A 12,837-nucleotide genomic window follows, 5' to 3' on the forward strand; every position below is an offset into this window, starting at 1 on the left:
TATATAAATATAAATTAATTTGCTAGCAATGTTTCAAAATATAATTGATTTCATTACTTGTTTAAAAATCCGTACGGATTTAATTTCTATTTCACTCATTTTTTGTTACCTTGATATATTGTTCTATTATTAATTGAAACTTTCAAGAGATCTTACGCTTGGTTTAATTGATCTCGCTTTTCCTGTTAATAGTGGACCTTTCCAGCAATCTTTTGTGAAGAGCTCAAAGTGGTCGGATTTATTCCAGGTGATTCAAATGGCAATAATATTTATTCTTCTAATTTGGTTTTTTTTTTTTTTTTTTTGTTATTTTTGCGAAATGTATTGGATTTAAGTAAACTTGGTCTCAGCAAAGAAACTTTAATAAATTCAATAGCGTGTTTTTAGGATGTCGCCTTGTTAACGAAAGCATTACATGAACGAGACAATCGAGTTTGTGTCATGCCTCACAATTTTTGGTCCAGTCATAATAGGAATGTTGTTGTCAATTCTGTAAGTTCATTTCTCTTTCCCATTCATTTTTTATTTATTTGCAGTTGATGACGTGGCAGATTCAGATACAATGAATTAAGATTTGAAGAGCGTTGCTATTTTGTCCACTTATGTTTGAAAATATCAGCTTATCACGGTTTTTCGAATGTTAATTTGCCGTAATTGGGAAGTGTGTTTCGCTCCTTATTCGGATTGATTATAAAGCAGTTGGGAAGTATCTGAAGGATTCTGTAACAGAAACCAAAAAATCTCCTCTCTTTCTAGTAATAATCTGGAAATTCATTGATCCTGATAAGTCCTTTATGAAAGGGGAGGTTCACAGGACTTCACACAGGAATTTAGAGGAAATGTTTATATCTTATAGTCAGTAATTTTGAGAAATCTGAATTTCTCTGCGTATTACCAACTCCCTACAAGCCTAAACGAACAGCTTTGTAGAAATGTTCATTATTTTAGTCGATGTGGCAAAATGGGCGTGGTCGTCGGCGCCGCGCAAGGCGTCCATTTGAATTTGTACGTTTTTTGCTTGATAATAGGGATTCGGATGTAAATGAAGACCCTCCAAGTGTCAGTGAGTTGCGTAATTTATCCATCGTCCGCAGTATTCCTTTCGTTATTCCTTTCATCCAACGAACTGAGGTAAGCCCACTTTTTTTTCACGGATTTATCTGATATTTTTAAGCATACTTAAATGATTACACAAACGTGTATTTTTGTTTTTGATTCTGCTTGTAAAATGAGAGTAAATCAAAGAAAATTCCAGGCCTGTCAGCTTTTCATTTGATTATTTTCAGATTTTCACAGAGTTACTTCTAAGAGATCGCATACGGAATGATTCCGGTAGGTACAACGACTATTTTTTGTAATGACAACGAAATTGTAGATTATAAACAAAGATTTATTGTACATCAAGAAAGAAGAAAGTTAATGATTGCTATGTGTTTTTCGCATAAACCCCTCAAATTAAAAAAGTGAATTTTTCAGGCCGAAATGGACATTTTATCGCTGTACACAGAGCAACCTTGTACGAAGATGCTTTCAGAGCATTACAACCTCATAACGGTAATTCTGTAATAATTATTTTTGTTACTTAATGTAGCACTTATGTTTGTCAAGTACTGCCAACAAAAGTACCATGTATGGCAAAAAAAAGACATCGAATTTCGTTGACTGTACAGAAATTTAGTATATACACTTCTTATTTTTAGTTCCCGATATGAAGTCAACAATTCGTGTGCAGATGGTAAACTGGGCTGGACTAGAAGAAGCTGGCGTTGATGGTGGTGGCATTTTCAGGGAATTTCTTTACGAACTTCTTCAGACTGCTCTTGATCCATCTCGTGGTTTTTTTGCTGCAACCCATGAACAGCTTTTATATCCAAACCCTTTGGCACCGTTTCTTTACCCAACTAATTTTGTTGATCACTTCTATTTCATCGGGCGAATTATTGCTAAGGTAAATTGTTAATTAGTCAAGTTTTGCGTACCTGCTTTTTGGAAGATTTGCCCTGAATAATAAGATGATTTTTTTGATTGTTGATGAATCTCTCGACATTGTTCCTACGATTTTGACTTATTCATTGGCTTATTTATTTAACTTATTCACGTTGTCACTGTATTTTGATGGTAAGCATTCAAACAATAATTTGATGAACCTCCATTATTTATTTTAATGCTTTTACTTAAGTTTTACTCTGAAACGATAGAGTGCACAGTTGACTTATCTCAATTCAGTCGTTAGTGCAGTGGTGTGTTTGAAATTGGCCGTCTGCGTTGGAAGATAAGTTAGTTAAATTAGCTTGGATTATACATCAAATATCCTGCAATTTTAATACCTTAATTTATCTGTTTTGCAGTTAGTCTATGAAGGTTTGTTGGCAGACATTCGCTTTGCGGATTTCTTCTTGCTGCAATGGATGGGAAATCCGGGAACAGTTCTGGACTTGGAATTAGTCAAGTCATATGATCCTCTTCTGCACAAAAATTTGAAGTTTTTGAAGCGTTGCTCATTAGAAGAGATCGAAACTCTTGATCTTGATTTCACTGTTATCACTGATAATTTCGGCGTGACAGAGGTAAGAAATGAATTCTTTTGTTAGCATAAAGCTCGTTAAATTACTGGAGCTAAATTATTTCTTTAAATGAACCTTCGCAAATGATGTAACACCATTTTTTGCAGAAGATAGAATTAAAGAAAGATGGTAGTTGTATCAAAGTAACAGCAGATAACAGGATGGAATATATACAGTTATATGTTAATTATTACCTTTCTAAGCGGGTGAGTTCCTTTTGCCATTTTTTTTTTCCATTCGCATGTTAACAATTTATCAGTTGCAATGAAGCATTTGTCTTCATTGCAACTGATAAGTTGTTAAAACGAACTTCGAATGCTTGCTCAAAAACAAGCTAAAATATTCAGTCCTTTTCTAGCTTTCACCGATGATCGCCGCGCTTCGGAGTGGTCTAAGGAACGTTATAGACTTGGAATGGTTGCGAATGTTCTCACCGTTAGAAATTTCGATGTTGGTTGGCGGCAGTGATTCAGAAATTGATTTCAATGAACTAAAGAAATTCACAGCTGTACATAACATAAAATGTAAGATTTAGTAGTCCTGTCACTTATTGCCTCTGCCCCCAATAATTTAATCTTGCTTATTTGTGTATTATAATCGTCGTGAGCATAATTCATTTGAAAATTTTTATTTAAGCTGAAAATGATCAGCAGTACATGGACCTCTTCTGGTCGGTCATCAATGGATTTTCAGCTGGAGATAAAAAGAAGCTGTTAAAATTTATAACTGGTTGTCCGCGACCACCCATAATGGGTTTTAAGGTGATATTTCTCGAAATTTAATTCCAGTATTTTGTCTATTACTGGAATTTCTCTTGTTGATTTACCGCAGTCAAAGATGGAAATTTTTATTGGACAATAAGGTAGAATGAGTATTCGATGTAATAGTTTTTTGTGCAGTGAGGGAGGAGTAGTAGTTAAGGTCAGAGCAGAATCCTTTGGATTTTGTCCTGTTTTCCGTACTTGGAATTAGAGCCCTTTCCGACTGATTCATAAAACAAAAACCATTTTTGTTCTATAAAAGTCTAACTATGTGTTTATCTATCTAGACTTTAACACCGCCAATGGGTATTCAGCTTGTCCACGACGTTGATAAACTACCTACTGCTGCGACATGTATGAATTTGTTGAAGCTGCCACTATACGATGATGTTGAAACATTGCGTCGTAAACTAATCTATGCAGTAAATTGTGGAGCTGGTTTCGAACTTTCATGACATTTTTGTACTTGTTTGAAAATCTTGGTGATATAAATATAGATTACTTGTAATAAATCTAGTTGTAAACATTTGAAATATTATTCAATGAGACCTGTTTTACACTTTGTGCTTAATCCATCTGCTTCCGGGTATTACCTTCTCTTTCATGCTACTTCAACTATATTTGAAACTCCAACTTAGTAATGAAGTCATGCTTAATTTTATTTTTTTTTAAAGAATTTCCTGCTTCCCATGAAATTTTTTTGATTAAATTGATTGTATATTTGTGTGCAGAAGTTGGAGCTTGATGGTCATAGTTCAAATGAGTGATTCGTGCGAGATGCATAATAGATCAGTTACAATAAGAATGACGTAATGAAAGTCTTATAGTCTTAATACAAGAAACAAGAAATCCTTTACAACAAGAAATCCTTTTAGATGTTCGTGCAAATTCTAAATTTAGATTGTTTAAGTGACAAATTTTTAATTCTTTAAAAAGCCATTACTTTTAAAAATTTCCTGTAATTTAGTGTTGTGGTTGTACTCGTCATTTCCACCCCCTCCCCTCCATTCCTCTTTCTATTAATAAGCTACACACGGTTTGTAATCTCCCTATTGTTGCAGGTACGTATAGAATATAAAATTTTTCTCTAAGCGTTAATTTTCATACTGCTTTGATGCGATTTGTCGCTATCAAATGTTTCCTTTGTCTTTTAGATTGAAAATCTTGTAGTTTTTTTTTCTTTTTTTTAAAGAGTATTATTTGCAGGAAGTCTTTTTTGAGGTAAATGTAGGTAATTGCGTATTTTTACATAATGAAGCTTTTGAAAACAATTTCTTCGGAATGAGAGTGAAAATATGAATGAAACACTCAATTAATATCAAGTATAGCGGTGATTTTTTGATTTCGATAAGGTTTTTTTTAAGATTTGCTTCCGAAATTACAGTTTGAGTAAAGTTGCGAATCAGAAGTACAAATTAGTAACCATATATACAGACCTGATTGTTTTTAATGGAAGAGTCATCCGATGGTCTTCATCTCGACAGAGGTATTTATTATCAACGTTTTTTTCTAGAAATATTTTGTTCCAAAAAAAGTATATTTTGCCAGAAATGGTTTAAATGCGAGGCGCTCGTTTTTGTTGGCGTGTTCTAAAGAAAGTAGTGGTAGCAAAGCATCTAGTGGTCCTCCAGCAAGTTTTTTCCTACCCACGAAGCCACAGGAAACGCATGCCCTCCCTCCCTTTGCTACCACCGCCATTTTTCCTTGCCTCGCCGCTCTTCCTTTGCGCGCCCGGGTGCCACAGTCAAGTCGTTTGTTACTACTACTGCGTAGTATTTTGGTCCATTGATCTTTCATTACAGTTCAACACTCAATATTAGCAAACAGTAAATGAAACATTATCCTTTTGTGACATTACCCTCCACGTTTTCAGTGAATCCATTACAATGTTTTATTTACTTTTTTTATGAAGGGATAATATATATGGGTAAATGGATACGGTGTTGGGAGAACTGAGTTAAGTATATTAGCAACTCGAAGACCATTCCAGTTTCTCATATGACCCCCTGGAAAAATTAATTGCCCTCCTCTGTTTCAAAGATTTTGAATAATAGCTAGAAATACTATTAGTCTTTTGATTTACCGAGTTCGATTGTCAAAGATAATGCATAATTGCAGATATTCAAAGGATCATTGAGTTGATCGAACATGTACAAAAAACCGGTGAATTGAATAGTCCGAAGCTTACATCACTGCAAAATATTTTGCAGTCTGATTTCTTCTCATCAGTTCGTGAAGTTTTTGAAACTGTTTACGACACCATCAGTGCTGATAATTCTCGAGAGGTATAGTTCAAAATTAAAAAAAGAAAAAGGAAACAGGAGTGCCGGGTTTTTGTTCATTCTAAAATATACTGATAAAAAGTACGTAAATTATGTTTAAAGTTTTGCTATTTCGTTGGAACAACATTGAGAAAGTAATTGCTTTTCTTTCAAATTTTTTAGGTTAGAACAAGTGCCACAGCTAAAGCAACTGTGGCAGCATTTGCAGCAGCGGAGGGACATGCACATCCGCGAATTGTTGAACTTCCAAAAACAGACCAAGGTCTTGGATTTAATGTTATGGGTGGGAAGGAGCAGAATTCACCTATTTATATATCTCGCATTATACCCGGAGGTGTCGCTGATAGGAATGGACAATTGAAACGTGGTGATCAGTTGATTGCGGTTAGTATGTGTTGTTTGATTTAATTGGATAAAGACAATTCTTAATTTTAATTTCGTTTTCACAAAGATTCTGGTATGATTTCTAAAAGATAAACTATGACTCCGTGAAAACTGAAGCCTTTCATTTCGGAGCACATTTTTACAACATTTTTTCAACTGAAATGAAGCATCCGAATTCTATTACTGTTTTTCGCGAAAGTAGTGTTAAGGTAGAAAACGCCGCACAATGACATATAATCCCGGCAATTTTATATGCTTCTTTGGAAACAATTATATTGTTAAGTGCATTTCCTTTAAATATTATAATTTTAATATGTAAATTTTCCCCTAAATTATTTACGATGCAATAACTTTAGGTGAATGGAATTAATGTTGAATGGGAAAGTCATGAAAAAGCAGTGGACCTGTTGAAGTCGGCACGAGGTACCGTGAAATTGGTTGTACGATATACACCGCGATTACTAGATGAAATGGAGCGACGCTTTGAACGACAGCGACGAAGAGCGAACCAGAACAGTCCTGCACCCATTTTCAAACGATGAACTGAGCTTAAATGTTTTCATTTTCCTTCACTTTCAGAATTTTTTTCCACCTTATCCGTTATGAAATATTTATGGCTCCTAGGAAAACTTTCTGTTTGGCTCATTTTATTAACATTTTGCGGCTGAATCAAACTAATTTTGATTGATGATTTGTTGGGTTTTACTTGTTTTATGAACTGGTTTTAAACTGATAAATCTTGTTAATTCAAACTGATAAGTCTTGTTATGTTAATTCATCGTACTTGTAGACGCACACTGTATTTTGCATACTTCTTTCAAATTTTTATGACTTTTGGTGCAATGTCACGATACTACCAATAGCATCTGTAGCAGTGTCGTTTGCAAATGTTCTTTCTTGCTGCTTATGTTCTTATATTGCTTATTATTTGTATAAAAATAATATGCGGTTGTGTCTTAAATCACCACATATATTCTCGTTATGTATACCTCAGTTTCTCTTTCGAATTATTTACAGAGGTCATCTTTTCATAGAAAATCAATTTTTTAATTCGACTTCAATATATGTTCACTGATCCAAGTTGATTTAGTTACTATTCTTATTTTATGGTGAGTGGTTTTTTCTGTTTTCGAAAGTATTGTAAAAATTCCTAAATGTTGAACACATGAACAACTTTCGTTTCAGCTAAATTTGGTCATTTCAAAACTATTTCGAGGAAATAGGCTTCATCTTTAGCCATAAATTTTTAGGATGACAAAAAATAATGTCACAAAACGCCACTCAAATTCGTAAACAGCTTATAAATTTGGAAAGAGAAGAGAGAGCTTTGCAACGGCTTCATGTCCATTTTACAGGTTTCCTTTTTATCGTATGTTTTTTATTTGCTTTCTACAATGTTACATTCCTACCCTTTACTTGAAAAGGAGAGGGCGTGACAGGAGTCTAGTATTCCTGTATTTGTTATCTTTCCATTTACCGATTTGTTTTGGCAGCTAATATAGATTTTCTCTGCAGCTGATATTTGGACTGTAGAAATTTTCTGATGTTAGATAATTTAGACTATATTTTGCTACTTATTTGTTTAGTATAGGTAATGCTAAAGCTTATCAGGTTGGTTGAAAAGCACAGCATCATTGGTTTTTCTGCTAGTCCATTGTGACATCATGTTAAATGGGCAATTTCAGGATTACTACGAGCTGTAGAGTTAGAATCGATGCGGTTAAATGCATTGAAGAGTATCCTCCAGTCTTCACAACATACATCAAATACGAATACTTCTTCAGTACCAAATTTCAGTTCGATTAAAACTTTGAATTCTTAAATCGGTGCTCTCTGTTTCTTCATTTTCCAAGTGTTAGATCTGAAATTTTAAAAACCTGTTTTGATATCTAATACGCAGTGCCCTGGGTTTTGAATTTTATAAATACAAATTTTCTTTTTTGCTGAGATTTAAATTATGAAATTATTGTGAAGTTGGTAAAATGATGTGGAAATAAACATTGCACTTTAGAACTTATTTGTTTGGCACGAACTTCGTCTTCTCAACTGCGGCTTGACTTTCCAGCTGTTTCTTTTGTTTTGGTTATCGCTTTTTTGTCTGAGGGCGAAAAATATAAACTCACTTTACTGATGATGTTCTACGCTAATATTTGGAGAAGTATTGGCACAGAACTTTTGTCGAACTTCAGTGTTAGAGATGATTATTTTAGTGGAATTTACATGTCGGTGAAGAAAGCAAATTCTTCCGAATTTCATTTTGCATTTTCCAGACATGGAAAATGATGAATAGATCAAAGATTGCGATCAAAAATTGGCGTTTGCTGTTTGCAATTCAAAAGGGTTACGCGAAGGATGGTGCTTCTGGTGATTTAAAAATCACTGAAAATTGTGTTAATCGGCTGCGAGAAGTTGCTAGCATCGGGGAACACTTGAGGATAATGGTTGATGGTGGTGGCTGCTCCGGTTTTGAATATAAAATGAGTATAGACAACAAAATCAATGACAATGATCTTGTCTTCTGCAAAGATCATATTAAGATTGTTGTCGACGAGGTTTATGTTTATCTTGCTTGAAAGATTTGCAAGATGTTTGAAGGAAGGTAAAGAGAAATTGACACTCAATTTCTGTTTTGTCGAAAGCGAATTGAGTCTCTATATTATAAATTGTTTACCTCTAGTACAGTCAACATAACGGAATTTTTCCATTGTTGCGTGAAAAGCCTAAAACTAGATTGGAGAAGTCAGGATACACAGTGAAATTTGATGAAACGAAGTTTGGATAGAAAGTCTTCATTTGAGCTAAGCTGAATTATTTCTATAGATATTTTCATTCCCATAAATAAGAATTTGCTTCATTTATTCACGTCGAGTAAATAATAGATTAATGTGGGATAGAGAAAAAATACTGGGTATTTCAATGCAATAATTCTACGTTACTTATAACGTAAGACATTTCAGAGATCGCTACAGTTTTTGAAGGGTGCAACGGTGGATTATTTCGAAGACTTGATGCGATCATCATTTCGTATCGTCGATAATCCAGTTGCCGAGAAGGGCTGTTCATGCGGGTCATCCTTTGCTATCAAGATGGATTAGTTTTTTCACTGTGAATAGAAGCTTCACTGTTTTATTGTGTATTTCTCTCTAAATGTTTTATTCTAAATAAATAGCTGTCGTGCATGTCTTCATCTTTGATGAGTTTTTTTCTTTACTGATAGTATGAAAACAATGTTCATTCAACAGCACTATTTCTCAGGTGGTGAATTTACCGGCTTTTTTTTGAATGAAATGTCGTAGTGGAGAAGCTATTTGAACCCTCTTTGATCTCCCTTCGATTTTGATAACTGCTTGGAAAAGCAGTAAAAGTTTCTCTATTTATAAATGATAAAATAAAGTATTTGATACAGCCTTTACTGGCTTATTTCTTGAAAATCAAAAACTGATATTTTACCACAAAGTTCTGATTTCCTTGGAAGGATATTGTGGGAGAACGGTTAGGAAGAAGTCGCAGTTGTTGAGGGCGATGGATCCTCTACTCATCATTTGAACCTTCGGCTAAATCTTTAAGAACTGTGTTATTATGTGGCACTTCTTTCATAGTGATGATTTACAACGTGAGAAGCTTTTGATCTTCAGGATATTTGATTGCTAAAGATGCAAGGAAGATTAATAAACTGGTACTCGTTCGTATTTCGTAAGCAACAATGGCTGACAGCATTGACAATGTTTCCAAGAAATTCAAGAAACAGTGGCCGAACAGGCGGTTACAGAAAGGGTTATTGGGATCAGAAACACTGGCGATGGTTTGCTCGAGCTGCTGGTGCTCCCTTACTTGGCTTTTCATTAATGACAACATTCAAGGATTTAGCTGGAATACCACCATTTGAACTTGATAAGGATCCACTGAAACATAAAATCAAGAAAGTAAGAATTCAGGGACTGATAAATTTGTATTGTTGTTATGAAAGTTTTAGTAAACATTTCGAATATTTTCAAATAACAGAGGGAACTTCCGTGGGAAGGCACCGCTGATCTCATTTTTTGAATGTTGCCTGTAGTTACATATACTTTTTTTGGAAACAAAAAGACGGTCAGTGGAAGATTTTTCTCAACTTTTACAATATCTTTTTATTGCATGAAGTTTATAAAAAATGTATAATGAGCTCTATAATGAGTCCATTTAAAGGCATGGTTATATAGAAAACAGCACAATTATGACCAAGCAGTGATGATCCTGGAGGAGGCAATGCAAATGGCCAGTGGACAAAACAATGAGTTAATTGCTAGTCGAATTATCGACGAATTAGCCAATACTTATTATGAAATGGGAAAATTGGATGATGCAGAGCAGGCTTTCCGCGGCCTTTTGCAACGGTTTCTCGGTTTTTGTTGACTTTTTTGATTTTAATTTTTCTTTCCATTGATATACGTCACACACGATTTTCCAATATCGTTTGTCCATGGAGCTGTCTTGTCTGTTTCGAATGTTATTTTCACTTCATTGTGGTGAATTACATTGACTCTGAGTTTTGCATGTCTCAACGCAATTATTTCTTATTTTCGGAGTCTCGATGTAAATTTCAATCTGTCTACTACAGTTGCTAAAAGTAAGGTATTTTTGAAAATATTAAATAAATTTTACTTTTGATGTCAGTGATTTAGGTTAATAATTTTACACAAGAAACAAGATTACGATCCTGAATTTATCGATGTGAGCCTCAAATTATCCGATATATTTGCTCAGAAAGGCAAACTAGATGATGCCGAAATTGGTTACAAGCATTGCGCTGCCAGACAAATGAAAGTATGTCATGAATAAATCTGTGATCTCCTGTGTAACTTTCGCTTCAGATAACCTATAGAAACTCGCTCTATATCCAGACTTCCACATTTCATTTACTTGTATATGTATATATACATAGGTAGATAGGTAAATGGAGATAGATAGATAAATATAGGTACAGATATAATAAGCGCAAATGGAACTTTTATTGAAGGTAGTCGAGAAGCATATGGCGAAGTATTCAATAAACTATGGTGGTTCGTATGATATTCCACAAGTCATTAATCACTATGGAACTGTATTCACAGACCCTCTTGCTCTTTATGGCCTGTGTCTCGAACAATACGCCCACTTCATTGTAAGTTTAATTCATCATACTTATTAGCCGTGAAATTATTACTTTAAAAATAAGTCAAACATTGCAGGTCCGATACAGAGAAGAAAAGAGACTGGATGATACTGTACAACTCATGGATGAAGCTTTGAAGGTAGTTTCTCTAAAAAATTTCATTTCACTCTGGAACACTGCCTAATTTCAGAGTACCACTACGAACATATTCTTTCAGGAGATACGGATATAATTTTCTCATGCATTTTACATATATTTATTTATATGTTTCAGATCTCACACCAAATTTATGGCATCAATTGCTTCCACGCCATGAATATGCTCAATAATTATGGTGCTTTATTGATTGCCAGGAACAGGTAGATCTCATCCTACGGACTGATTAATTAGTGTTACTTCTTGGTGTAAAAAAGTAAACCAATCTCAGCAACATTCACGATAGAAATACTTTTCTCCGGAAAAATCACAACTGCTGCGCTTCCTATACAGCTGACCTGAGAACATTCATTTTGTCTAACTTCCGAACATAGAGGATGGGATTTTAGAAGGGAATTATTCAAGTAGTGGCCCAAATGAAGCGAATTTTTACAAATTTTACAAATTTAAATTTTAAATTCAAATTTTACAATTAACAAGGTTTTCGTAATTCGCTAAAGCCTATCAGGTTTGATCTTGCAAAAAAGTATTTGGAAATTGGTATAGATAGGATATTATATATCGATGAATGCAACAGTCTACTACCTGGATACTATTGTAACTATTCAGAAGCGCTTTATCATTGCGGTCAGAGGTGAGATACTTCAGAGTATATCGAATAAAATAAAACTAAAGGAAACCTTTCATGTCACTAATTGATTGTTTACCAAATTAAAAAATCTCCATAACGAACCATCAATAATTTAATCACTTAATGTATGAAATTAAATAGCTGACACCTTGCATTACAAGTCTTAGGAGCCATTTATCCGACATCTAATGGTCTACAGCAGATAACGTACTACTGGATACTGAAAAGTTTTGATGATTTTGGCTAACGTATTAAATTTCAGATTGGAAGCACTGCGGTATGCAAAAAAAGCTGTCCATTTATCACAATCAGAATCAAAAGAATTGAAGGATTATACAATGAAGTTTCTTCAAGACATGGAGAAAGATTATAATCGCCATCGATGACGTCTGCAAGGACCATTTTTGTTTCATGCTGATCATTTCATCTTGTGAAACTACATTTTAGTATTTTTAGCATATTTGGGAAAATTTTTTAAGAATAATGAGGGTTTAAAGTTCTGGATTCATTTTTTTCTGAAGAACCTTTTGGTCAGTTTAGATATTTCCGGACGCACATAAGATTTTAAATCCACTGAGTTATTGCTCTTTATTAACAAATACTTTTAAGCTTTCCAGCTTTAGGAGTTCAGGTTTTCGAGAGAGCTACAAAGGCATGAAAGTTCTGACATGAAGCGTTTTAGATCATTCAAATGTGAAACCAATGAATAAAAGCTCAAGCAGAGAAAGATCTCTGCCAAACGCCTAACATCTGAACTAAATTTATTCAGCCAGAGAATGAAGATAAGTCAATTCTCACGAAGAGTTGTGTATTACGACAATGCATATGCAAGTACTAACTTCAAATTGGTTGATCCAAAGAGAAATAAAATGTTTTTGAGATATCGTCAAATTTCATTCAATAGCCTGAATGATTGTGACATATCCAG

The 12,837-nt window shown here is 34.2% G+C and overlaps 5 protein-coding genes across 7 annotated transcripts in view; all 5 read left to right on the forward strand.

Moving 5' to 3' along the window:
- The window catches only part of LOAG_16627 (ubiquitin protein ligase), a gene marked incomplete at its 3' end in the record, with an annotated part of 8,069 nt that extends 4,289 nt beyond the window's left edge, over nucleotides 1-3,780 (forward strand). Inside the window, exons 10-20 of the mRNA XM_020449278.1 lie at nucleotides 148-247; nucleotides 388-492; nucleotides 949-1,131; nucleotides 1,287-1,332; nucleotides 1,477-1,554; nucleotides 1,701-1,948; nucleotides 2,349-2,567; nucleotides 2,672-2,770; nucleotides 2,923-3,088; nucleotides 3,201-3,325; nucleotides 3,613-3,780. Of these exons, the coding sequence (XP_020307248.1) occupies nucleotides 148-247; nucleotides 388-492; nucleotides 949-1,131; nucleotides 1,287-1,332; nucleotides 1,477-1,554; nucleotides 1,701-1,948; nucleotides 2,349-2,567; nucleotides 2,672-2,770; nucleotides 2,923-3,088; nucleotides 3,201-3,325; nucleotides 3,613-3,780 (1,537 nt within the window). The remainder of the gene's footprint in view (nucleotides 1-147; nucleotides 248-387; nucleotides 493-948; nucleotides 1,132-1,286; nucleotides 1,333-1,476; nucleotides 1,555-1,700; nucleotides 1,949-2,348; nucleotides 2,568-2,671; nucleotides 2,771-2,922; nucleotides 3,089-3,200; nucleotides 3,326-3,612) is intronic.
- Nucleotides 3,781-4,590: 810 nt separating this feature from the next.
- LOAG_08326 (cell junction protein LIN-7) lies at nucleotides 4,591-6,799 on the forward strand. Its single transcript, XM_003143858.2, has 4 exons — nucleotides 4,591-4,811; nucleotides 5,444-5,610; nucleotides 5,770-5,991; nucleotides 6,348-6,799. Exons 1-4 carry the CDS (start codon nucleotides 4,775-4,777, stop codon nucleotides 6,531-6,533), a joined length of 612 nt encoding a protein of 203 aa, XP_003143906.1. The 5' UTR covers nucleotides 4,591-4,774; the 3' UTR covers nucleotides 6,534-6,799.
- Nucleotides 6,800-6,979: 180 nt separating this feature from the next.
- On the forward strand, nucleotides 6,980-8,035 carry LOAG_08327. 2 transcript variants are annotated; one of them, XM_020447671.1, is made up of 3 exons: nucleotides 6,980-7,100; nucleotides 7,242-7,346; nucleotides 7,677-8,035. In XM_020447671.1, exons 2-3 carry the CDS (start codon nucleotides 7,256-7,258, stop codon nucleotides 7,811-7,813), a joined length of 228 nt encoding a protein of 75 aa, XP_020307249.1. In that variant the 5' UTR covers nucleotides 6,980-7,100; nucleotides 7,242-7,255; the 3' UTR covers nucleotides 7,814-8,035. The 2 variants fall into 2 exon arrangements, with proteins under 2 accessions (XP_020307249.1, XP_003143907.1); XM_003143859.2 differs by lacking the exon at nucleotides 6,980-7,100 and having other exon boundaries at nucleotides 7,112-7,346.
- A 62-nt stretch (nucleotides 8,036-8,097) lies between these two features.
- LOAG_08328 lies at nucleotides 8,098-9,170 on the forward strand. Of its 2 annotated transcripts, none has more exons than XM_020447672.1 (2): nucleotides 8,098-8,590; nucleotides 8,949-9,170. In XM_020447672.1, exon 1 carries the CDS (start codon nucleotides 8,271-8,273, stop codon nucleotides 8,562-8,564), a length of 294 nt encoding a protein of 97 aa, XP_020307250.1. In that variant the 5' UTR covers nucleotides 8,098-8,270; the 3' UTR covers nucleotides 8,565-8,590; nucleotides 8,949-9,170. The 2 variants fall into 2 exon arrangements, with proteins under 2 accessions (XP_020307250.1, XP_003143908.1); XM_003143860.2 differs by having other exon boundaries at nucleotides 8,098-8,543.
- Nucleotides 9,171-9,621: 451 nt separating this feature from the next.
- Nucleotides 9,622-12,308, forward strand: LOAG_08329 (hypothetical protein). The gene is made up of 8 exons (XM_003143861.2): nucleotides 9,622-9,914; nucleotides 10,177-10,364; nucleotides 10,653-10,794; nucleotides 10,988-11,131; nucleotides 11,199-11,261; nucleotides 11,396-11,481; nucleotides 11,787-11,912; nucleotides 12,172-12,308. The coding sequence occupies exons 1-8, from the start codon at nucleotides 9,645-9,647 to the stop codon at nucleotides 12,293-12,295; spliced, it is 1,143 nt and encodes a 380-aa protein (XP_003143909.1). The 5' UTR covers nucleotides 9,622-9,644; the 3' UTR covers nucleotides 12,296-12,308.
- Nucleotides 12,309-12,837: the final 529 nt, after the last annotated feature.

The sequence above is a fragment of the Loa loa genome, assembly GCF_000183805.2.
Source record: "Loa loa unplaced genomic scaffold supercont3.10, whole genome shotgun sequence".
Classification (NCBI taxonomy): domain Eukaryota; kingdom Metazoa; phylum Nematoda; class Chromadorea; order Rhabditida; family Onchocercidae; genus Loa; species Loa loa.

Bases quoted from the DNA above. Each gene is read 5' to 3' on its own strand.
- LOAG_08326 (XM_003143858.2), top strand. From the start codon at position 4,775: ATGGAAGAGTCATCCGATGGTCTTCATCTCGACAGAG. The intron at 4,812-5,443 runs GTATTTATTATC...GCATAATTGCAG, and splicing joins TGGTCTTCATCTCGACAGAG to ATATTCAAAGGATCATTGAG. The intron at 5,611-5,769 runs GTATAGTTCAAA...CAAATTTTTTAG, and splicing joins GTGCTGATAATTCTCGAGAG to GTTAGAACAAGTGCCACAGC.
- LOAG_08327 (XM_020447671.1), top strand. From the start codon at position 7,256: ATGTCACAAAACGCCACTCAAATTCGTAAACAGCTTATAAATTTGGAA. The intron at 7,347-7,676 runs GTTTCCTTTTTA...GGGCAATTTCAG, and splicing joins GCTTCATGTCCATTTTACAG to GATTACTACGAGCTGTAGAG.
- LOAG_08328 (XM_003143860.2), top strand. From the start codon at position 8,271: ATGATGAATAGATCAAAGATTGCGATCAAAAATTGGCGTTTGCTGTTT. The intron at 8,544-8,948 runs GTTTATGTTTAT...AAGACATTTCAG, and splicing joins TTAAGATTGTTGTCGACGAG to AGATCGCTACAGTTTTTGAA.
- LOAG_08329 (XM_003143861.2), top strand. From the start codon at position 9,645: ATGCAAGGAAGATTAATAAACTGGTACTCGTTCGTATTTCGTAAGCAA. The intron at 9,915-10,176 runs GTAAGAATTCAG...GTCCATTTAAAG, and splicing joins TGAAACATAAAATCAAGAAA to GCATGGTTATATAGAAAACA. The intron at 10,365-10,652 runs GTTTCTCGGTTT...TCAGTGATTTAG, and splicing joins TTCCGCGGCCTTTTGCAACG to GTTAATAATTTTACACAAGA.